The sequence below is a fragment of the Coregonus clupeaformis genome, chromosome 18, assembly GCF_020615455.1.
Source record: "Coregonus clupeaformis isolate EN_2021a chromosome 18, ASM2061545v1, whole genome shotgun sequence".
Lineage (NCBI taxonomy): Eukaryota > Metazoa > Chordata > Actinopteri > Salmoniformes > Salmonidae > Coregonus > Coregonus clupeaformis.
In genome coordinates, this window is record NC_059209.1 from 10,596,598 (window position 1) to 10,622,004 (window position 25,407).

At 45.0% G+C, this 25,407-nt stretch overlaps 1 protein-coding gene across 4 annotated transcripts in view; it reads right to left on the bottom strand.

Annotated features, from left to right (window-relative positions):
* Positions 1 to 1,663: 1,663 nt before the first annotated feature.
* LOC121587493 (transducin-like enhancer protein 1) overlaps positions 1,664 to 25,407 on the bottom strand; it is a 39,304-nt gene continuing 15,560 nt past the window's right edge. For 2 of the 4 annotated variants that reach the window (XM_041904471.2, XM_041904469.2), the window contains exons 9-20: positions 16,229 to 16,345; positions 16,088 to 16,141; positions 15,548 to 15,700; positions 15,186 to 15,324; positions 14,656 to 14,843; positions 14,381 to 14,457; positions 13,983 to 14,232; positions 13,531 to 13,778; positions 13,126 to 13,273; positions 2,909 to 3,059; positions 2,076 to 2,152; positions 1,664 to 1,942 (exon numbers count right to left, since the gene is read on the bottom strand). In XM_041904471.2, the coding sequence (XP_041760405.1) occupies positions 1,835 to 1,942; positions 2,076 to 2,152; positions 2,909 to 3,059; positions 13,126 to 13,273; positions 13,531 to 13,778; positions 13,983 to 14,232; positions 14,381 to 14,457; positions 14,656 to 14,843; positions 15,186 to 15,324; positions 15,548 to 15,700; positions 16,088 to 16,141; positions 16,229 to 16,345 (1,710 nt within the window). In that variant the 3' untranslated portion in view covers positions 1,664 to 1,834. Of the gene's footprint in view, positions 1,943 to 2,075; positions 2,153 to 2,908; positions 3,060 to 13,125; positions 13,274 to 13,530; positions 13,779 to 13,982; positions 14,233 to 14,380; positions 14,458 to 14,655; positions 14,862 to 15,185; positions 15,325 to 15,547; positions 15,701 to 16,087; positions 16,142 to 16,228; positions 16,346 to 25,407 lie in introns of all 4 variants that reach the window. The other 2 variants (XM_041904470.2, XM_041904468.2) reach the window with 1 other exon arrangement.

Sequence of the window (25,407 nt, forward strand, 5' to 3'; positions counted from 1 at the left end):
GGTATTAGGGTGTGAAGGGTCTGAGTGGAGACTCATGTCTGGAAGAAGAGCAAGCTGAGGTCAGAGGTCACAAAGGGTAGAGGTCACCAGGCCATTCACATTCTTTGTCTGTAAAAATAAACTACAATGCCATTAATTCGGCACCTCTGAGGTGTCGGTCCGCCTTTCCATCCATCTGTCTATAATGAGGTTTCGGTCCATCTCTCTCTATAACCATCCATCCATCCCCATGTCTGTCTGTCCATCAGCCATTGTTCTGGGAGCTCTGCCCATGCAGAGGAGCTCTGCTCATGTATAGAGAATGTTCTGTTGGATCCCATGACCCAGGGTCAGTTGTACAGTTCAAAGGTCACACCCTCTGACTTATTCCACATTGTGTTGTGTTACAGCCTGAATTCAAAATTGATTAAATATTTTTTTCCCTCAGCCATCACACACACAATACCCCATATAATGACAAAGTGAAAACATGTTTTTAGAAATGTTTGCCAATTTCTTGAAAATAAAATACAGGTATCTCATTTACATAAGTATTCACACCCCTGAGTCAATACTTTGCAGAAGCACCTTTGGCAGCGATTACATCTGAGAGTCTTTCTGGGTAAGTCTCTAAGAGCTTTACACAGCTGGATTATGCAACATTCGCCCATTATAATTTTCAAAATTCTTTAAGCTCTGTCAAATTGGTTGTTGGTCATTGCTAGACAACAATTTTCAGGTCTTGCCGCAGATTTAAGTGAAAACTGTAACTCGGCCACTCAGGAACATTCACTGACTTCTTGGTAAGCAACTCCAGTGTTTATTTGGCGTTGTGTTTTAGGTTATTGTCCTGCTGAAGGTGAATTCATCTTCCAGTGTCTAGTGGAAAGCAGACTGAACCATTCCTTTTTATTTTTTTGCCTGAAAAACAATTAAATAGCATACCCATAACATGATGTAGCCACCACTATGCTTGAAAATATGGGGAGTGGTACTCAGTAATGTGTTCTATTGGATTTGTCCCAAACATCATACTTTGTATTCAGGACAAAATGTTAATTGCTTTGTCAGATTTTTTGAAGTATTACTTTAGTGCCTTGTTGCAAACAGGATGCATGTTTTGGAATATTTGTATTCTGTAGAGGCTTCCTTTTTTTTCACTCTGTCAATTAGGTTAGTATTGTGGAGTAACTACAATGCTGTTGCTCCATCCTCAGTTTTATCCTAACACAGCCATTAAACTCTGTAACTGTTTTAAAGTCACCATTTGCATCATGGTGAAATCCCTGAGCGGTTTCCTTCCTCTCCGGCAACAGAGTTAGCAAGGACGCCTGTATCTTTGTAGTGACTGGGTGTATTGATACCCCATCCAAAGTGTAACTAAAAACATCACCATGCTCAAAAAGAATATTCAATGTCTGCTTTTTAATTTTTTACCCATCTACCAACATCTTTGCGAGGCATTGGAAAACATCCCTGGTCTTTGTGGTTGAATCGGTGTTTGAAATTCACTGCAACTGAAAGACCTTACAGATAATTGTACGTGTGGGGTACAGAGATGAGGTAGTCATTCAAAAAGCATGTTAAACACTATTTTTGCACACAGAGTCTTGCCATAACAAAGGGGTTGAATACTTATTGACTCAAAACCTCTGACATTATGGGGTATTGTGTGTAGGCCAGTCACACAAAAAATCTACATTTTATTCATTTTAAATTCAGGCTGTAACACTACAAAATGTGGAAAAAGTCAAAGGGTGTAGAATGTTCTGCAGGATCCCCTGACCCAGGGTCAGTTTTAGGACCGTGAAAGCTCCTTTGGGTTGTCAAGTCGCTGATCCTAGTGCTCACCAGTCTAGTAGATGACTTCATAGACAGTGGCCTTCTTATCTCCAGAACCTGTAACTATGTACTTATCATCAACTGAGATGTCACAGCTTAGCACCGACGAAGACTCCTTCGACTAGATAGAGAGATAGAGAGAGAGATTAGTAAAAGCTTAACACCCAGCCTTGATACAAGATCAATAAAACATGTCAGTAGGTAGGCCGTCGGAGTGAACAGACATTTGTCCAAGTGGACAGGTGTGTGTGTACCTGGAATATACTGGCTCCGTACGGTGTCCTCCACGCGTTCAGCAGGTTATCCTTCCCTGTGCTCACAAACCATTTACCTGGGCAGGCAGAGAAATAGGAGACAGAGCTTTAGGAATCACATAGACCTAGAGCTAGGACTGATACTACTGTGGATGCAGGGGCCAAATCCTAGAGAACCCAGAGTAGAGGGTTCACAATCAATCACATCTCAAGTTAGGATTAGAGCTACTGTATATGAGGAGACTATTGCATTTCCTTGACTCCTCGCCTTCTTTCTCCTCTCCGCCTTCTCAAAACCCATTGTATGATGAAGTCCCTCCCCTCTGACCTTCTCCTCCAATGGGTTTTAAGGAGGCGAGAGGAGTCAACGAAATGCAATTGAGATTCTCCCATGAAAACAGAACGTAAGGCTGTCTACTATGTCAGATATCACCAGAGGTCAACAAAAAATGTTGAACTGAATACCTGTATTAAACAGGGAGTTTAATACAGCTTGGTTCAAAGTGTAAAATTAACCAGGCAGAGGCGACTCATTTGGGGGCCAGTTCCATCAGTTTGAAAATGCCAACGTAACCCCAATATACAAGGAGACAAAAGCCAGTAACATCGCTGTTTAGATGCATCAGACATACGTCAAGTTACTGTACACAGCTAACACAAAGAAGACATAGCATGCATCCCAAATGGCACACAATGCTATATAGTGCACTACTTTTGACCAGAGCTCTATTGAGCCTGTAGTGCACTACATAGGGAATAAGGTGCCATTTGAGACGCAGCCATAGACAAATCTCGAGCACGTCAGCCACAGAGCTCTTGTGACATGTCCTTACCACAGGAGGCGAACTGGAGGGAGAGCACACAGCTCTCGTGGAGGTGGAGCTGGTACTTGTCTGGCTTGGTGACGTGGAGCACCTCCACATTACTACTCTCCATCCCCACCGCCAGCCACTCTCCCGTCGGACAGTAACCCAGAGAGAAGATCTGGAGAGGGGGCAGAGGGACAACATGGTCAGTTTGTGTGTGTGTGTGGTCGTGTGTTCATGTGCGTGAGAGATAGACAGATACATAGTACCCCAGAGAGAAGATTTGGAGAAAGGGCAGGGGACAACCAGGGCCCAGTTTCCCAAAAGCGTCTTAAGGTTAAGTTCATAGTTAGAACCTTCGTAGGAGCATCATTAGATCTCTGAGCGGATTCCCAAAACCATCGTTATTAACGTTGCACTTGAAAACGCTCGTAATCTAACGCCTGCCTCAGACCACTTGTAGATGCTTTTTTGCCCACTTTATACAGAGAAGATCTCCGCTAAACATAGAATCGTATGATTTATCCGTCTCTCTGTGTCAAATCGATAACTTCAGAACCAAGTTCACTACGAACAAAGCTACTAATGTGTTTGCAATTGATAAAATCAAGCGACTTCTAAAAAATAATATGCTTCAAATGAAAAATGAGATGACTGCATTAAAATATAAAACAGTAGGCTATAGGCCTATTTCAATCATATTGAAATACATTTAATGTTCAATCAATTGACCTCTACTTCGCTACTTGTAGGCTACCGTCTGTAATTCGTCTCAATACATTTCATGATGTGTAGCCTAACATGGTGATTTTGTGCATTTTTATTGAGTAAGCATTAGAATGAGCCGCCTCAATATTTGCAGCCGTAGGTGGTAATATCTCTCTAGGAGGTGATCCCTCGTCAGAATTGTGAAATAATTATAATGTTTAGGTAAAATGTGAATGGAGAAAGCTGATCCGAGAGCAGCGCTCCCTTTCTTTCGATCCTATCAGTATCGACATATACGCCAACTTAGCAACCGCTCTCTCTGCGTGGTATTCTGGGAAACGCATGTTGCATCTTCTGCCGTTGTAGGAACGTTTTTTAAGTTCCATCGCTATCGGGAAACCGGTCTCTGATCAGTGTGTGTGTGTTCATGTGCGTGAGAAACCGACACACACAGAGAGAGACAACAAACAACCCTGCCTTTTGGAGAAATGTACTCTGGTCTGATGAAACAAGAATAGAACTGTTTGGCCATAATGACCATCATTATGTTTGGAGGAAAAAGGGGTATGCTTGCAAGCTGAAGAACACCATCCCAACCGTGAAGCATGGGGGTGGCAGCATCATGCTGTGGGGGTGCTTTGCTGCAGGAGGGACTGGTGCACTTCAAAACATCATGCTGTGGAATTTTGAAGCAACATCTCAAGACATCAGTCAGGAAGTTAAAGCTTGGTCGCAAATGGGTCTTCCAAATGGACAATGACCCCAAGCATACTTCCAAAGTTGTGGCAAAATGGCTTAAGGACAACAAAGTCAAGGTATTGGAGTGGCCATCACAAAGCCCTGACCTCAATCCTATAGAAAATTTGTGGGCAGAACTGAAAAAGCGTGTGCCGCGAGCAAGGAGGCCTACAAACCTGACTCAGTTACACCAGCTCTGTCAGGAGGAATGGGCCAAAATTCACCCAACTTATTGTGGGAAGCTTGTGGAAGGCTACCCGAAACGTTTGACCCAAGTTAAACAATTTAAAGGCAATGCTACCAAATACTAATTGAGTGTATGTAAACTTCTGACCCACTGGGAATGTGATGAAATAAATAAAAGCTGAAATAAATCACTCTATACTATTATTCTGACATTTCACATTCTTAAAATAAAGTGGTGATCCTAACTGACCTAAGACAGGGAATTTTTACTAGGATTAAACCAAGATGGCGTAGCAGTGCAGTCGTGTATTATGTTGTGTCCTCGTGTAAATAGCCAGTTTTTTAGTTTTTCGTCTTTTTTTCGAATATATTTCTCTCACTTTCCATCCTTTAACTAAATATACTTTCCTGCAACCCGCCTCACCCAATGTGGAACGGATTCTATTATTTCTTTATTTTTAATCAAGAACCTATGGCTGAAACTAGCCAGCTAACTAGCTACTTGCTATTATCCACTGTTCGCGGTCTTCACCACTGTCCGTGGCCTGCACTACCTACATGCCAGCTCTAGCCTGGACAATTATCGGCTAGTCTGCACAGAGTGCTATCGACCCAGAGCATATCGGATTTTCTGCCGGAATCACTGAATCACTGGACCTTAACACCTGATCATCGTAACTAGCTAGCTGCAACCGAATGGCTGTTGTTGGCTAATCACCACTGTCCCGACGCACCAGTTAGCCTTGAGCTAGCCTCGAGCCAGGCCCATCTCCCGGCTATCTACCTCTCTATCAACCGGACGGGACCTCCTAGTGTCGACACGGAGCCCCGCCGATCCATCACGACTGGTCTGCCGACATAATCGTCTGATGTGGTTACAACAGGCTTCCCGTTGCGATGACCACGAAGATCCATCTGCTAGCACCGGCCCGCTAGCATGCGCAATCAACAGCCGTGCCTCCTGCTCGCCTGTGCTGTAGCCGCCTACGAACTGCTATCTATTACTGTTCACTGGACCTTATGACCACTCAGCTACACAGCTGATGCCTGCTGGACTGTTCCTTTACACGGTACCCCATCCTGTTTATCTGTTTAGCCTCAGCCCAAACTTTCGTCGCCATTACCAGTTGTTGTCTTAGCCCTCTCGAATAACACCTGTGATTGCGTTATGCCTCTCTCCCATGTCAATATGCCTAGCCTATTGCAGTTTGGGTTAGTTCTTATTGTACTATTTCATTGTAGAGTCCCTAGTCCCGCTCAACCTGCCTCAGATAGCTCCTTTGTCCCACCCCCCATACACACGGAGACCGGCTCAATCGGTACCTCCAGTGATGCTCTCTTTCATCGTTACCCAATGCTTAGGTGTACCTCCACTGTATTCATTTCCTTCCATATCCTTGTCTGAACATAATGCCCTGAATCTATTCTACAACGCCCGGAAATCTGCCCCTTTTATTCTCTGTACCCAACGCACTAGAAGACCAGTTCTTAAAGCCTTTAGCCGTATCCTTATTCTATTCCTCCTCTGTTCCTCTGGTGATGTAGAGGTTAACCCAAGCCCTGTAGCCCACAGTATCACTCCTACTCCCCAGGCGCTATCATTTGTTGACTTCTGTAACCATAAACGCCTTGGTTTCTTGCATGTTAACATCAGAAGCCTCCTCCCCAAGTTTGAGTTATTCACTGCGTTAGCACACTCTGCCAACCCTGATGTTCTAGCAGTGTCTGAATCCTGGCTTAGGAAGGCCACCAAAAATTCAGAAATGTCCATCCCGAACTACAACATTTTCCGTCTAGATAGAACTGCCAAAGGGGGCGGAGTTGCAATCTACTGTAGAGATAGCCTGCAGAGCTCTATCATACTATCCAGGTCTGTGCCCAAACAGTTTGAACTTCTAAAAATCCACCTTTCCAGAAATAAGTCTCTCACTGTTGCCGCTTGCTACAGACCCCCCTCAGCCCCCAGTTGTGCCCTGGACACCATATGTGAATTGCTTGCCCCCCATTTATCCTCAGAGTTCGTACTGCTTGGTGACCTAAACTGGGATATGCTTAACACCCTGGCCGTCCTACAATCTAAGCTAGATGCCCTCAATCTCACACAAATTATCAAGGAACCTACCAGGTACAACCCTAAATCCGTAAACATGGGCACCCTTATAGATATCATCCTGACTAACCTACCCTTTAAATACACCTCTGCTGTCTTCAACCAGGATCTCAGCGATCACTGCCTTATTGCCTGCGTCCGTAATGGGTCCGCAGTCAAACGACCACCCCTCATCACTGTCAAATGCTCCCTAAAACACTTCAGCAAGCAGGCATTTCCAATTGACCTGGCCCGGGTATCCTGGATGGATATTGACCTCATTCCGTCAGTAGAGGATGCCTGGATGTTCTTCAAAAGTGCTTTCCTCCATCTTAAATAAGCATGCCCCATTCAAAAAATTCAGAATTAAGAACAGATATAGCCCCTGGTTCACCCCAGACTTGACTGCCCTTGACCAGCACAAAAACATCCTGTGGCGTACAGCATTAGCATCGAACAGCCCCCGCGACATGCAACTTTTCAGGGAAGGCAGGAACCAATATACACAATCAGTTAAATTTGCATCCTGTAGCACTAACTCCAAAACGTTTTGGGACACTGTAAAGTCCATGGAGAATAAGAGAACCTCCTCCCAGCTACCCAATGCACTGAGGCTAGGAAACACTGTCACCACCGATAAATCTACGATAAATCGAGAATATCAAAATGCTACGGCTGGCCATGCTTTCCACCTGGCTACCCCTACCCCGGCCACCAGCTCTGTACCCTCCGCTGCAACTTGCCCATGTCCCCCCCGCTTCTCCTTCACCCAAATTCAGATAGCTGATGTCCTGAAAGAGCTGCAAAATCTGGACCCCTACAAATCAGCAGGGCTAGACAATCTGGACCCTTTCTTTCTAAAATTAGCTGCCGAAATTGTCGCAACCCCTATTACATGCCTGTTCAACCTCTCTTTCGTATCGTCTGAGATCCCCAGAGATTGGAAAGCTGCCGTGGTCATCCCCCTCTTCAAAGGGGGTGACACTCTAGATCCAAACTGTTACAGACCTATATCCATCCTGCCCTGCCTTTCGAAAGTATTTGAAAGCCAAGTTAACAAAACAGATCACCGACCATTTCGAATCCCACCGTACCTTCTCCGCTATGCAATCTGGTTTCCGAGCTGGTCATGGGTGCACCTCAGCCACACTCAAGGTCATAAACTATATAATAACCGTGATCGATAAAAGACAGTACTGTGCAGCCGTCTTCATCGACCTGGCCAAGGCTTTTGACTCTGTCAATCACCGCATTCTTATTGGCAGACTAAATAGCCTTGGTTCCTCAAATGACTGCCTCGCCTGGTTCACCAACTACATCTCAGATAGAGTTCAATGTGTCAAATCGGAGGGCCTGTTGTCTGGACCTCTGGCAGTCTCTATGGGGGTGCCACAGGGTTCAATTCTCGGCCGACTCTATTCTCTGTGTATATCAATGATGTCGCTCTTGCTGCTGGTGATTCTCAGATCCACCTCTACGCAGACGACACCATTTTGTATACGTCTGGCCCTTCATTGGACACTGTTAACAAACCGCCAAAAGAGCTTCAATGCCATACAACACTCCTTTCGTGGCCTCCAACTGCTCTTAAATGCTAGTAAAACTAAATGCATGCTCTTCAATCGAACGCTGCTTGCACCCGCCCGCCCGACTAGAATCACTACTCTCGGCGGGTCTGACTTAGAATATGTGGACAACTACAAATACCTAGGTGTCTGGTTAGACCAAAAAAAACTCTCCTTCCAGACTCACATTAAGCATCTCCAATCCAAAGTTAAATCTAGAATCGGCTTCCTATTTCGCAACAATACTCCTTCACTCATGCTGCTAAACATGCCCTCGTAAAACTGACTATCCTATCGATCCTCGACTTCGCGATGTCATTTACAAAATAGCTTCCAACACTCTACTCAGCAAATTGGATGTAGTCTATCACAGTGCCATCCGTTTTGTCACCAAAGCCCCATTTACTACCCACCATTGTGACCTGTACGCTCTCGTTGGCTGGCCCTCACTACATATTCGTCGCCAAACCCACTGGCTCATCTATAAATCACTTCTAGGCAAATCCCCGCCTTATCTTAGCTCATTGGTCACCATAGCAACACCCACCCGTAGTATGCGTTCCAGCAGGTATATCTCACTGGTCATCCCCAAAGCCAACATCTCCTTTGGTCGCCATTCCTTCCAGTTCTCTGCTGCAAATGACTGGAACGACCTGCAAAAATCTCTGAAGCTGGAGACACTTATCTCCCTCACTAACTTTAAGCATCAGTTGTCAGAGCAGCTTACCGATCACTGCACCTGTACACAGCCCATCTGTAATTAGCCCACCCAACTACCTCTTCCCCATATAGTTATGAATTTTGCTAATTTGCACCCCAGTATCTCTATTTGCACATCATCTTCTGCTCATCTATCACTCCAGTGTTAATACTAAATTGTAATTATTTTGCACTATGGCCTATTTATTGCCTTACCTCCATTACTTACTACATTTGCACACACTGTATATAGATTTTCTATTGTGTTATTAACTGTACGTTTTGTTTATTCCATATGTAACTCTGTGTTGTTGTTGTTTTTAATTGCACTGCTTTGCTTTATCTTGGCCAGGTCGCAGTTGTAAATGAGAACTTGTTCTCAACTGATTTACCTGGTTAAATAAAAGGTGAAAATATAAATAAATAAAAAAATGTCAGGAATTGTGAAAAACTGAGTTTAAATGTATTTGGCTAAGCTGTATGTAAACTTCCGACTTCAACTGTAGGTCCTGGATGGCAGGAAGTTTGAACCCAGTGATGTACTGGGCCGTACGCACTACCCTCTTTAGCACCTTACGGTCGGATGCCGAGCAGTTGCCATACCAGGTGGTGATGGAACTGGTCTGGATGCTCTCGATGGTGCAGCTGTAGAACCTTTTGAGGATCTGGGGACCCATGCCAAATCTTTTCATTCTCCTGAGGGGGAAAAGGCGTTGTTGTGCCCTCTTCACGACTTTCTTGGTTTGTTTGGACCAGATTAGTTTGTTGGTGATGTGGACACCAAGGAACTTGAAACTCTCGACCTGCTCCACTACAGCCCCGTCGATGTGAATGGGGGCGTGTTCGGCCCTCCTTGTCCTGTAGTCCACGATCATCTCCTTTGTCTTGATCACGTTGAGGGAGAGGTTGTTATCCTGGCACCACACGACCAGGTCTCTGACCTCCTCCCTATAGGCTGTCTCACCGTTGTCGGTGATCAGGCCTACCACTGTTGTGTCGTAAGCAAACTTAATGATGGTGTTGGAGTCGTGCTTGGCCACACAGTCGTGGGTGAACAGGGAGTACTGGAGGGGACTAAGCATGCACCCCTTAGGGGCCACCGTGTTGAGGATCAGCGTGGCAGATGTGTTGTTGACTACCCTTACCACCTGGGGGCGGCCCGTCAGGAAGTCCAGGATCCAGTTGCAGAGGGAGATGTTTAGTCCCAGGGTCCTTAGCTTAGTGATGAGCTTTGTGGGCACTATGGTGTTGAACGCTGAGCTGTAGTCAATTAACAGCATTCTCACGTAGGTGTTCCTTTTGTCCATGTGGGAAAGGGCAGTGTGGAGTCCGATTGAGATTGCGTAATCTGTGGATCTGTTGGGGCGGTATGCGAATTGGAGTGGGTCTAGGGTTTCCGGGATGATGGTGTTGATGTGAGCCATGACCAGCCTTTTCAAAGCACTTCATGGCTACCGACGTGAGTGCTACGGGGCATTAGTCATTTAGGCAGGTTACCTTTGCTTTCTTGGGCACAGTTATTATGGTGGTCTGCTTGAAACATGTAACCATTACAGACTCGGTCAGGGAGATGTTGAAGATGTCAGTGAAGACACTTGCCAGTTGGTCCGCGCATGCTCTGAGTACACGTCCTGGTAATCTGTCTGGCCCCGCTGCCTTGTGAATGTTGACCTGTTTAAAAGGTCTTGCTCACATCAGCTATGGAGAGCGTGATCACAAAGTCGTCTGGAACAGCTGGTGTTCTCATGCATGCTTCAGTGTTGCTTGCCTCGAAGCGAGCATAGAAGGCATTTAGCCCGTCTGGTAGGCTTGCGTCACTGGGCAGCTCGCGGCTGGTTTTCCCTTTGTAGTTCGTAATAGTTTGCAAGCCCTGCCACATCCGACGAGCGTCAGAGCCGGTGTAGTAGGATTCAATCTTAGTCCTGTAATGACGCTTTGCCTGTTTGATGGTTCGTCTGAGGGCATAGCGGGATTTCTTCTAAGTGTCCACTTCCAGATTGAGCGAGTCACTGGTACTTCCTGCTTTAGTTTTTGCTTGTAAGCAGGAATTAGGAGGATACAATTATGGTCAGATTTGCCAAATGGAGGGCGAGGGAGAGCTTTGTACGCATCTCTGTGTGTGGAGTAAAGGTGGTCTAGATATTTTTTTCCTCTGGATGCACATGTGACATGCTGGTAGAAATGAGGTAAAACAGATTTAAGTTTTCCTGCATTAAAGTCCCCTGCCACTAGGAGCGCCACTTCTGTATGAGCATTTTCTTGTTTGCTTATGGCCTTATACAGCTCGTTGAGTGCGGTCTTAGTGCCAGCGTCAGTTTGTGGTGTTAAATAGACGGCTACGAAAAATATAGATGAAAACTCTATTGGTAGATAGTGTGGTCTACAGCTTATCATGAGGTACTCTACCTCAGGCGAGAAATACCTAAAGACTACTTAATATTAGACATTGCGCACCAGCTGTTATTGACAAATAGACACACACCCCCACCCCTCGTCTTACTGGACATAGCTGTTCTGTCCTGCCGATGCAAAGAAAACCCAGCCAACTGTATATTATCCATGTCATCGTTCAGCCATGACTCGGTGAAACATAAGATATTACAGTTTAATGTCCCGTTGGTAGGATAGTCTCGAACGGAGGTCATCCAGTTTATTCTCCAATGATTGCACGTTGGCCCAAAAAACGGATGGTAGAAGCGGGTTACCCACTTGCCAACTAATTCTCACAAGGCACCCTGATCTCCGTCCCCTGTATTTCCTTATTTTCTTAATGCGAATGACAGAGATTTGGGCCTTGTCCGGGAGCACCATCATATCCTTCGCGTCAGACTCATCTTCGTCCAATTCGAGGTGAGTAATCGCTGTTCTGATATCCAGAAGCTATTTTCGGTCATAAGAGACAATAGTATCAACATTATGTACAAAATAAGTTAAAACAATGTGAAAAAACCCACAAAATAGCACAATTGGTTAGGAGCCAGTAAAATGGCAGCCATCCCCTCTGGCGCCATTGCGTATCATTACACTATTGTGATTTCACATATAACAGATACATACTGCATTACTCTGGATACTCCTGTTGCACTAGCAGGCTGTAAAGAATACACCGCTGCGAGGAGAAAACAAGCTGTGACCAAATGGTATGAGATCATTCCTCACCAGTGATTTGAGATGCCAGTGTGCAGGGCTCCAAATTATAATTTTCCATTTGTAGCACTGTTGCTACCAACTTTAAAAAAGTTAGTAGCACCACATCAAATCTAGGAGCAACAGAAAATAAGATTTTATAAATTGATTGAGAGCCAATATTGGGCATTTTGACCAATCAGATCAGCTCTGAAAAAGATCTGATGTGAAAAGACCTGATTGGTCAAAAGACCAATTAGTGGAAGGAATATCAGAATTGGGCTGCCTGTCTAAACGCAGCCTATGAATTCTAGCTACTTTGTGCCCTAGAAACTAATATGTAACAATGTAAATATTTAAGTTTATTATAAAAGCTAAAATGTTTATACAAATACCTGACATTGAAATTTCAACGTCATTTGTGGAATATTAGGTTTCTACATTGTATAAAAGCACTATTTTCCCATTGAGATGAATAACATTGAACATTTTACACTGTCGCTTTAAAAACATGTAGAGATCTGTCATTAATTTATTGCTATGATCATTGATCTACTGAAGAAGCTATCCCTTTTCCTTTCTTTCTGTGCCTCCAAACGTTTGGATATACTGGTCAAGTTACTAGGTTGTTAGCTAGCCAATGAGGTAATGTGACTGAACAAAGTGTAAACAAAATGGTTAACGTCGATACACGAGTAGTTTTAGAACAGCCCACAACATGATCTATGAATGGAAAAGGTCCCGGCGGTCCGCTATAGGAAGACAAAAATGTTGTGCCGTTAATATGGGTCAGATCTTTTGACCTGATAGGGCTAGAAGCAAGCCATTTTCGCTGTAGTCATGGTGCAACCATGACGCTAACGAATCTGCTCTCGCTTGCTTCTTTAGGGCACTCGGAAACAACGGTACAGCGAAGCCTTATCAATACAACAATTATCTGGGATACTTTTTTCACAGTCGCACCGTGCTCCCAAAAATAAAAACCCTGGTCACACAGCAAAATATTTTGTTGCATATGCGCCCAAATTGGTCGCACTTTAGAGCCCCGTCTGTGTGTTTGCGGGGTGTGTGTGAACCTGCGGTTTCAAGTCGTGCTGCTGGAGCTGTTTTGTGTCTTTCAGGAGTGTGTGTACCTGTGAGGTGAAGTCGTGCTGCTGCAGCTGGCGTCCCTCTCTTAGGTCCCAGGAGCGTACGGTGTTGTCCAGCCCCCCCGTCCACAGCTTGGTCCCATCGTTGGAGATGTCAATACAGCTGGCTCCGTCTGTGTGGCCCTGGAACTGTCTGTGGTTAACAACACACATTAATAACAGATATGTTATCAAATACGTGGTCCTGTGTGGCTCAGTTGGTAGAGCATGGCCCTTGCAATGCCAAGGGTTGTGGGTTCAATTCCCATTGGGGCCACCCATATGAAAATGTATGCACGCATGACTGACCATTAGGGGGATGAAACAATATCTGACCCTGGACCAGTGGTTAGAGACTACTATTTTCTACCTGCTACCTATTGGCAATGTATTCTCCCATGTGTTCCTTACCTGACCAGGGTCTGGTTGTGCAGGTCCCAGACAGCGATGTTCCCGTCGCTGCAGCAGGAGAAGCACACCTTGGAGTCGGGGGAGATGGCCAGGGCATAGCAGGCCGGGGCCGAGGAGGTCAGCTCCGCCTTGATGCGTGGAGTGGGCGTGGCCAGGTCCCAGATTGACAGCGTGCTGGCCTCGCCCCCCACGATGAGCGTCCGCCCGTCGGGGAGCAGCCGGCATGAGCGGATATAGTTGTCTCGGTTCTGACAGGCAAGCGCACAAAGTTATTTTTTGTCTCTAATACACAAACTATGCACACAAAGTGGTATGTAGGTGTATATTTAAAGCATGTGCCCTGCCCACAAACACACACATCCTGTGATGTTGGTTGCAGGACAATGCTACTGAATACATGCTTTAACTGTGTGATGTTGGATAACAGTGTGTATATTAGGCCTAGCACTCACCAGGCAGTCCAGTTGGGACACGGGACTCTTATTGCCAGGGTGACTGATGTCCCAGACCTTGACGCAGCCCTTGCCGCCCGTGTAGACATGGCGCGTGGGGTTGCTGATGGTGACAGCACAGACCACCTCGCCGTGGTTCAGCGTGTTGATCTGGCGTGCGTGGCGCGGGATGCCAGGGCCCACCAGGGCGTCCGGAGGGAACGGTACCGGCTGCATCTGTCCATCGGCGCTAACATGGAAGGAGTAGGCCCTGAGAGGAGGAGGCAGAGTAAGAGGAGGAAAGGTGGAATTGAGGCATGGAACACATTTGGGGATATTTGTTTCAAGTCTTGCTACTACGGAGAACAGTGCTGAAAGACACTCCCCTACAGTTTACATACAGAACACACGCAACTCACGGTTTGCCTCCAGGGATGCCTGATAAGCTTAGGGGCATTCCAGGGACTCTCATGTGAGGATGAGGGTCAAAGCCGGCCTGAGGGAGAACACACACACCGAGGGATGAGGAGAGCCATGGGCACACGCACGCACACACACACGAGAAATGTGGTCAGTAGACACCGCAATGGATCCTACATAAACATACCGACATTTAGCTGTTTAGACACGCAATGAGCGCACATTATGGACTCAGAGATACACTGAACAAACACACACACACACACCCACCCACCATAGGGGAGCGTCCGTAGGCAGCCACAGCGGCGGCGGCTGCAGCGCTCATCTGAGGGGACATGTTGTGGAGGCCGGCGTAGGCTGCGCCGGCACCCGCCAGCTCCCCGTTCATGGCGGCATGGGGCAGCATGCCGAACGGCCCGGGGTACGGCCCTGACACCGCCAGCGGAGTCCGCAGACCAGCGGCTAGGGAGTAGACAAGAGCTGTTTTCAGATGGGTTTAATGCATCTGCAGCGTAGTCAGTCTGCAGCATATTCGTAATCATGACGCAAAACGCATCATCAAGGCAAGTTTGTACTCTTTCCTGAAAGTGCTCCATCTTGAAAACTTGACTGCTGACATGCAAAACATTTTGGTATTGTATTAACTGTGGACTAATGAACAAAATATTAAAATATGGTTTGAGTGTAGTATTCCTTTAACTAAACTAAACAAATGCATATTAGTAGGTAGCCTGTACTATAAGCTGTTAGGAAGGATTGGAAATGGCACTGACGTCAATTAAAAGGGGGTGAAGTTTCTCTTACTAGGTGGGTGAGGTAGTTCCATGGAAGGGGGCTTGGATAGGCTGGGGCGGAGAGTGGGTGTGGCGCTGGGTCCGGGGGTGGAATCTCCTCGGGGAGTGGGAGTGCTCGACTTCGGTCGAGGCGTACCCGGCTTGTCACGCTGCCATGGAAACAGAGGCATTTGTTACCCAGATATCACACCATTAAAAGAGAGAGAAATGAAGGGATGGAGTGAGAAAGAAGGTGAGAGGTAAGATATTCCACCACTCTTTAGAGGGAAATGGGAAGGCCCATTAAAAAGTGTGTGTTTCTGTGATCCAGCGTTAAAGACTTGTTTAGACAGCGAAAAGGGTTAGTGTATGGAGATCTTTGGCCACACTCACCATTCCCATCTCTTTGGACTTGAGGGAGGAGGAGCTTGCAGAGGAGGCTGTGGAGGCGGGGCTACAGGAGGGGTCCTTCTTCAGGAGGCGTGTCTTGTCCAGCCCGTTCTCCCTGGGGGAGGGCAGGGGCGTACCATGAGGGGAGGCAGGATCCTGGAGGCGGGGGGGGGGGAAGGTTCATACACACACACACTGACTCATACTCAGCGCCCCACTTCCCTTGATGTGAAATAATAGTATACGTCCCAAATCAGGCACTCTATTTCTTATATAGTGCACTACTTTTGACCAGGGCCCATTTGGCATCCATAGAGTTGCTTTGAGCTATCTAGCGAGGCCTGATTCAGAAGGGTTGGGTTAAATCTGGAAAACACAGATTGAATGTATTCAGTTGTGCAACTGACTAGGTATCCTCCTTTTCCTTTCCCTAACAGACCGGCATGTATACGTCAGAGAGTCACAGGAAGGCCAAAAAGACCATCAAGGACATCAACCATTTTATTTTATTTGACACAGACAGACACACACACACGTAGGTACCTCATTGGAGACGTCCACCACCAGGTTGTCATCACTCTTCTCTCCATCACTATCCTGTGGGGACAAAAGGTGTGTCAATGTCATTCACCGTTCACACACACACACACACAAACAGATATCACCCTCACTTCTGCTGCTTACATAATGACTAGAGTCCTTGTCCTCTACTTTCCTCTTCTTGGTGTCATTGGGGAATTCAGGTCCGTTGCGCCGCTTGTCTGAGTTCCTCAAACTGTCAGCAACCAGCAGGGTATTACTCTGCCAAAGACAGGAGGAGCAGATGAGAAGAAGAAGCAGAAATAGCAGAAGATATGTGCTACAGGCCAGGGGAAGGTGGGGCTGTCGTTCAGTCTTCAGTCAAAGCCCTTGTGTCATGCAGTCCACACAGCTACCCCAGTTGGATAGTGGGGTTACACATACATATTAATTTCGGGCACATTGGAGCAACACAACCACATTCACACACAGCGAGAAGGCCCTGATTAGTGTGAGTTGTTCTGCTACTATCAGTCCTCCCTCTCCTGGCCCTGTCCAGCTTTTACGGCTGCAGCTAAAGGGCAGTGTGTGCTTGTGTGTGTGATTCACTTCCACCATCCCCTCCCCCAGCTCCCCTGACTAACGGATCCCATTGTGTGTGGATTAGCCCATCATGTTGGAGTCCATTTAGGCCTCAGTCTGTCAATGAAAATGTGCCTCCAGAAGCCGCAGAGACACACACACAGAGACCCAACAGACAAGCAGGGGGGGGGGCCTCCTACTCCCCCTGCCTCCCCCCTCCACGCCCCCAGCCAAAGGCTCCTTCACACCCTCCCTCTCGGGGGGGAACATTATTTAAAGGCTTTGGAAAGCAGATTGCTGACCCACAAAACACAAGCAATTTCCCCGGCGTTCTCTCAGGTCATATGATGCTCCCCCCCGTTGGTGGCTGTATTAAACACAATGAGACCCTTTAAGCATGGGATCAGGAGAGTGGGAGGGGGGGCAATCTGCTCACTGAGGTGTTAAATACACACAACAATGTAGGGGCAGTGGAGGGAGAGAGCTCCTGTCACAGACTCTGTGTGTGTGTGTGTGTGTGTGTGTGTGTGTGTGTGTGTGTGTGTGTGTGTGTGTGTGTGTGGCACGCGCTCTCTGGAACCCTGCTAAAGCCCTCATTTGGATGGAGAAAGAGAGCCAAACAGATCAGAGATCCAGGCCAATCCAGTAACAGCAGGCCAGCCCAACACCCCAGCCCAATCAAATCAATTGTTATTTGTCAAATGCGCCGAATACAGCAGGTGTAGACTTTACCGTGAAATGCTTTCTTATGAGCCCTTTCCCAACAATAAACACTTAAAAAGTACAACAAATTTGATCAAATTAAGATGAGGAAATAGTAAAAAAAAAATAATGGAGGCAATATAAATGTACAAGGAGTACCGGTCCTGAGTCAATGTGCCCGTCAGGAAGTCCAGGATCCAGTTGCAGAGGGAGGTGTTTAATCCCAGGATCCTTATCTTAGTCATGAGCTTGGAGGGCACCATGGTGTTGAACGCTGAGCTGTAGTAAATGAACAGCATTGTCATGTAGGTGTTCCTTTTGTCCAGGTGGGAAAGGTCATTGTGGAGTGCAATAGAGATTGCGTAAACTGTGGATCTGTTGGGACAATATGCAAATTGGAGTGGGTCCAGGGTGTCTGGGATGATGTGAGCCATGACCAGCCTTTCATGGCTGCAGATGTGAGTGCTACAGTGCAATAGTTATTTAGATAGGTTACCTTGCCGTTCTTGGGCAGAGGGACTATAGTGGTCTGCTTGAAACATGTAGGTATTACAGAATGGGTCAGGGAGAGGTTGAAAATGTCAGTGAAGACACTTGACAGCTGGTCAGCACATACTCCGAGTACGTGTCCTGGTAATCCGTCTGGCCCTTGTGAATATTAACGGTTTAAAACGTCTTATTCACATTGGCTACGGAGAGCGCGATCACAGTTGTCCAGAACAGCTGGTGCTCCAATGCATGGTTCAGTGTTGCTTGCCTCGAAGCAAGCATAGAAGGCATTTAGCTCACTTGGTAGGCTCGTGCCACGGGGCAGCTCACGGTTGGGTTTCCCATTGTAATCCGTGATAGTCTGCAAGCCCTGCCATATCCGACGTGCGTCAGAGCCGGTGTAGTAGGATTCGATCTTGGTCCTGTATTGACACTTTGCCTGTTTGATGGTTCATCGGAGAGTGCCCGGATTAGTGTCCCACTCCTAGAAAGCGGCAGCTCTAGCCTTTAGCTCATTGCGGATGTTGCCTGTAATCCATGGCTTCTGGTTGGGATATGGACAGTGCCTTCAGAAAGTATTCACACCCCTTGAAGTTTTCCACATTTTGTTGTTACACCCTGAATTTACACTGAATAAAAATATAAAAACGCAACATGTCAAGTGTTGGTCCCATGTTTCATGAGCTGAAATAAAAGATCCCAGAAATTTTCCATACAGACATAAAGCTAATTTCTCCACATTTTTGTGCAAACATTTGTTCACATCCATGATAGTGATCATTTCTCTTTTGCCAAGACAATCCATCCACCTGACAGTTGTGGCATATCAAGAAGCATATCTGCGTGCCCGTCGTCCTCAACAGGGTCTTGACCGGACTGCAGTTCGGCGTCGTAACCAACCTCTGTGGGCAAAGGCTCCCCTTCGATGGCCACTGGCACGCTGGAGAAGTGTGCACTTCACGGATTAATCCTGGTTTTAACTGTACCGGTCAGATGACGAGATCTTGAGGCCCATTGTTGTGCCATTCATGCACCGCCATCACCAATGTCGCAAGGATCTGTACACAATTCCTGGAAGCTGCAAATGTCCCAGTTCTTCCATGACTTGCATACTCACCACACATCACCCGTTGAGCATGTTTGGAATGCTCTGGATTGACGTGTATGACAGTGTGTTCCAGTTCCCACCAATATCCAGCAACTTCACACTGCCATTGAAGGGGAGTTTGACAACATTCCACAATCAACAGCCCGATCAACTATGCGAAGGTATCAGTGACCAACAGATACATATCTGTATTCCCAGTCATGTGAAATCCATAGATTAGGGCCTAATTTATTTATTTCAATTTACCGATTTCTTTGTATGAACTGTAACTCTGTCAAATCTTTAAAATTGTTGGTGTTTACATTTTTGTTCAGTTTTAAATTGATTAAATTGAGATTTTGTGTCACTGGCCTACACACAATACACCCTAATGTCAAAGTGGAATGATGTTTTTAGACATTTTTACAAATTAATTAAAAGTCGAAATGTTTTGAGTCAATAAGTATTCAACCCCTTTGTTATGGCATGCCTAAATATGTTTAGGAGTAAAGATTTGCTTAACAAGTCACATAATAAGTTGCATGGACTCACTCTGTGTGCAATAGTAACAGATTTTTGAATGACTAACTCATCTCTGTACCCCACATACAATTATTTCTAAGGCCCCTCAGTCGAGCAGTGAATTTCAAAACACACATTCAACCACAAAGACCAGGGAGGTTTTCCAATGCCTCGCAAAGGGCACCTATTGGTAGACAACATTTGAAAAAAAAATATTTTTTTTTTTTCTGAGCATGGTGAAGTTATTAATTACACTTTGGATTGTGTATCAATACACCCAGTCACTACAAAGATTCAGGCATCCTTCCTAACTCGCCAGAGAGGAAGGAAACCGTTCAGGGATTTCAACATGAGGCCAACGGTGACTATAAAACAGTTACAGATTTTAATGGCTCTGATAGGAGAAAACTGAGGATGGATCAACAACACTGTACTTACTCCACAATACTAACCTAAATGACAGAGTGAAAAGAAGGATGCCTGTACAGCATAAACAAATTCAGAAACATGCATCCTGTTTGCAATAAGGCACTAAAGTAAAACTGCAAAAAAGGTGGCAAAGAAATGAACTTCATGTCTGGAATACAAAGCATTATGGTTTGGGGCAAATCCAACAACACGGCACTGAGTACCACTTCATATTTTCAAGCATGGCGGTGGCTGCATCATGTTATGGGTATGCTTGTCATCGGCAAGGACCAGGGAGTTTTTTTGGATAAAAAAATTAATGGAATAGAGATAAGCACAGGCAGAATCCTTGAGTAAAACCTGGTTCAGTCAGCTTTCCAACAGACACTGGGAGACAAATTCACCTTTCAGCAGGACAATAACCTAAAACACAACACCAAATATACACTGGAGTTGCTTACCAAGACGACATTGAATGTTCCTGAGTGTCTTAGTTACAGTTTTGGATTAAATCTGCTTGAAAATCTATGGCAAATCTTTAAAATGTCAGTCTAGCAATGATCAACAACCAACTTGACAGCGCTTGAAGAACTTAAAAAAGAATAATGTGCAAATATTGTAAAATCCAGGTGTGCAAAGCTCTTACAGACTTACCCAGAAAGACTCAAAGCTGTAATCGCTGCCAAAGGTGATTCTAACTTGTATTGACACAGGGGTGTGAATACTTATGTAAATCTGATATCTGTATTTCATTTTCAATAAATTTGCTAAAAATTCTAAAAACATGTTTTCACTTAGTCATTATGGATTACTGTGTGTAGATGGGTGAGAAAACATATCAAATGTAATCCATTTTGAATTCAGGCTGCAACAACTAAATGTGGAATCATTCAAGGGGTGTGAATACTTTCTGAAGGCACTGTACGAACGGTCACTGTGGGGACGTCGTCATCGATGATGTGGTAAACTCAATGCCATCGGATGAATCCTGGAACATATTCCAGTCTGTGCTAGCAAAACAGTCCTGTAGCTTAGCATCCGTTTCATAAGGCCACTTCCATATTGAGGGCGTCACTGGTACTTCCAGTTTGAGTTTTTGCTTGTAAGCAGGAATCATGCGGATAGAGTTATGGTCAGATTTGCCAAATGGAGGGCGAAGGAGAGCTTTGAATGAGTCTCTGTGTGTGGAGTAACGGTGATCTAGAGTTGTTCACCTCTAGTTGCACAGGTGACATGTTGGTAGAAATGAGGTAAGACGGATTTCAGTTTTCCTGCATTAAAATCACCGGCCACTAGGAGCGCCGCCTCTGGTTGAGCATTTTCTTGTTTGCTTATGGCCCTATACAGCCCGTTGAGTGCGGTCTTAGTGACAGTATCGGTTTGTAGTGGTAAATAAACAGCTACGAAAAATATAGATGAAAACTCTTGGTAAATAGTAGGGCTGGGTAATATGGACAAAATAAGATATCACGATATTTTTCACATTTGACGGTATTTGATGTTTTGGAATAATAAATGTTCTAAATATGATTTCTGAGTAGTTCTTAACCCTAGGGTGGCAACACAAATAAGTGATTTCAATGGGGCTTTCTCCATTTATACTGTTCAAGCCAACTCCAAACAAAAAATAATTCCAGCATTTTCATACATTTCTGCATTTCCACGCAGCAAGATATGGGCAAAAAAATTCTAGGCCTAGTTAATTGGTGAACTGTTGGAATCATGCAAATATAATGGTTATTCTAATTCTACAGTTGGAATATAGTGGGCAGCACCTAGAACACATTGTTGTTTGACATGACAACGAATAATTCATAAGCTAGTGAGGAATTATTGACAGGGTAGGAACCAAAGTGTTGGTCAGTGTTTCCAGGTGACACTAATTAGATGTTACAATATATGTTTTCCTACTTAATGTAGCAAGCTAGCCAACATATTCATGCTTCACCTATTCCTCTCTGAAAAGATACCGTTGCACAAACCTGCTTATCTAGACCTACATCAGCACTGGTACCAGGCAGTATTAGCTAAGTAGCTCGAACCGGTCTGTGCATTAATACCACCGAGCCCTAGTAGATGGCATGATCTACTCTATGCGAAGGAGATGTGTCACGCTGACTGGTTCTGATCCACGACCCTCTCTTTATTTTTAAGGTATCTGTGACCAGCAGACGCATATCTGTATTCCCAGTCACGTGACATCCATAGATTAGGGCCTAATGAATCTATTTCAATTGACTGATTTCCTTATATGAACTGTAACTCAGTAAAATCTTTGAAATTGCATTTATATTTTTGTTCCACACACGTCATTCAGAAAGTATTCAGACCCCTTCCCCTTATCCACATCCAACTTTTCCACATCTTCCGGATTGACTGACCTTCATGTCTTAAAGTAATGATGGACTGTCATTTCTCTTTGCTTATTTGAGCTGTTCTTGACATAATATGGACTTGGTCATTTAACAAATAGGGCTATGTTCTCTATACCAACCCTACCTTGTCACAACACAACTGATTAGCTGAAACGCATTAAGGAAAGAAATTCCACAAATTAATTAACAGGTTTGCCTTGTTAAAAGTTGAAATGCATTCCAGGTGACTACCTCATGAATCTGGTTGAGAGAATGCCAAGAGTTTGCAAAGCTGTCATCAAGGCAAAGGGAGGCTTTTTGAAGAATGTCAAATATATTTTGATTTGTTTAACACTTTTTTAGTTATTAAACTCAGCAAATAATAATAGTGAAGATATCAAAACTATGAAATAACATATGGAATCATGTAAACTCAGCAAAAAAATAAACTTCCCTTTTTCAGGACCCTGTCTTTCAAAGATAATTCGTAAAAATCCAAATAACTTCATAGATCTTCATTGTAAAGGGTTTAAACACTGTTTCCCATGCTTGTTCAATAAACCATAAACAATTAATTAACATGCACCTGTGGAACGGTCATTAAGACACTAACAGCTTACAGACGGTAGGTAATTAAGGTCACAGTTATGAAAACTTAGGACACTAAAAGAGGCCGTTCTACTGACTCTGAAAAACACCAAAAGAAAGATGCCCAGGGTCCCTGCTCATCTGCGTGAACGTGCCTTAGGCATGCTGCAAGGAGGCATGAGGACTGCAGATGTGGCCAGGGCAATAAACTGCAATGTCCGTACTGTGAAACGCCTAAGACAGCGCTGCAGGGAGACAGGACGGACAGCTGATCGTCCTCGCAGTGGCAGACCACGTGTAACAACACCTCCACAGGATCGGTACATCCGAACATCACACCTGCGGGACAGGTACAGGATGGCAACAACAACTGCCCGAGTTACACCAGGAATGCACAATCCCTCCATCAGGCAATCTCAACACTGTGTGTTACAGGGAAGACATCCTCCTCCCTCATGTGGTACCCTTCCTGCAGGCTCATCCTGACATGACCCTCCAGCATGACAATGCCACCAGCCATAGTGCTCGTTCTGTGCGTGATTTCCTGCAAGACAGGAATGTCAGTGTTCTGCCATTGCCAGCGAAGAGCCCGGATCTCAATTCCATTGAGCACGTCTGGGACCTGCTGGATCGGAGGGTGAGGGCTAGGGCCATTCTTCCCAGAAATGTCTGGGAACTTGCAGGTGCCTTGGTGGAAGAGTGAGGTAACATCTCACAGCAAGAACTGGCAAACCTGGTGCAGTCCATGAGGAGGAGATGCACTTCAGTACTTAATGCAGCCGGTGGCCCCACCAGATACTGTTACTTTTGATTTTGACCCTCCCTTTGGTTCAGGGACACATTATTCCATTTCTGTTTGTCACGTCTGTGGAACTTGTTCAGTTTATGTCTCAGTTGTTGAATCTTGTTATGTTCATACAAATATTTACACGTTAAGTTTGCTGAAAATAAATGCAGTTGACAGTGAGAGGACGTTTCTTTTTATTTTATTTTAGTCATTTAGCAGACGCTCTTAGTGAGTGCATAAATTTGTTTTATTTTCATACTGGCCCCCCATGGGAATCGAACCCACAACCCTGGCATTGCAAGCGCCATGCTCTACCAACTGAGCTACACTGGACTTTTTTTTGCTGAGTTTAATAACTAAAAAAGTGTTAAACAAATCAAAATATATTTTAAGATTCTTCAAAGTAGCCACCCTTTGCCTTGATGACAGCTTTGCACACTCTTGGCATTCTCTCAACCAGCTTCACCTGGAATGCTTTTCCAACAGTCTTGAAGGAGTTCCCACATATGCTGAGCATTTGTTGGCTGCTTTTCCTTCACTCTGCAGTTCGACTCATCCCAAACCATTTCAATTTGGTTGAGATTGGGGGATTGTGGAGGCCAAGTCACCTGATAAAGCACTCCATCACTCTCCTTCTTGGTAAAATAGCCCTTACAGAGCATGGAGGTGTGTTGGGTCATTGTCCTGTTGAAAAACAAATGATAGTCCCACTAAGCCCAAACCAGATGGGATGGCGTATCGCTGCAGAATGTTGTGGTATGCTGGTTAAGTGTGCCTTGAATTCTAAATAAAACCACAGACAGTGTCACCAGCAAAGCACCCCCACACCATAACACCTCCTCCTCCATGCTTTACGGTGGGAACTACACATGGGGAGATCATCCGTTCACCCACACCGCGTCTCACAAAGACACGGCGGTTGGAACCAAAAATGTCCAATTTGGACTCCAGACCAAAAGGACACATTTCCACCGGTCTAATGTCCATTGCTCATGTTTCTTGGCCCAAGCAGGTCTCCTTTTTATTGGTGTCCTTTAGGAGTGGTTTCTTTGCAGCAATTCGACCATGAAGTCCTGATTCACAGTCCCCTCTGAACAATTGATGCTGAGATGTGTCTGTGAATTGGACTCTGAAGCATTTATTTGGGCTGCAATTTCAGAGGCTGGTAACTCTAATGAACTTATCCTCTGCTGCAGAGGTAACTCTGGGTCTTCCATTCCTGTGGCGGTCCTCATGAGAGCCAGTTTCATCATAGTGCTTGATGGTTTTTGCGACTGCGCTTGAAGAAACTTTCAAAGTTCTTGAAATTTTCCGGATTGACTGACTTTCATGTCTTAAAGTAATGATGGACTGTCGTTTCTCTTTGCTTATTTGAGCTGTTCTTACCATAATATGCTTGGTCTTTTACCAAATAGGGCTATCTTCTGTATACCACCCCTACCTTGTCACAACACAACTGATAGGCTGAAATGCATTAAGAAGGGAAAAAAATCCACAAATTACCTTTTAAGGCACACCTGTTAATTGAAATGCATTACAGGTGACTACCTCATGAAGCTGGTTGAGAGAATGCCAAGACTGTGCCAAGCTGTCATCAAGGCAAAGGGTGGCCATTTGAAGAATCTCAAATATAAAATATATTTTGATTTGTTTAACACTTGTTTGGTTACTACATGACTCCATATACAGTGGGGAGAACAAGTATTTGATACACTGCCGATTTTGCAGGTTTTCCTACTTACAAAACATGTAGAGGTCTATAATGTTTATCATAGGTACACTTCAACTGTGAGAAACATAATCTAAAACAAAAATCAAGAAAATC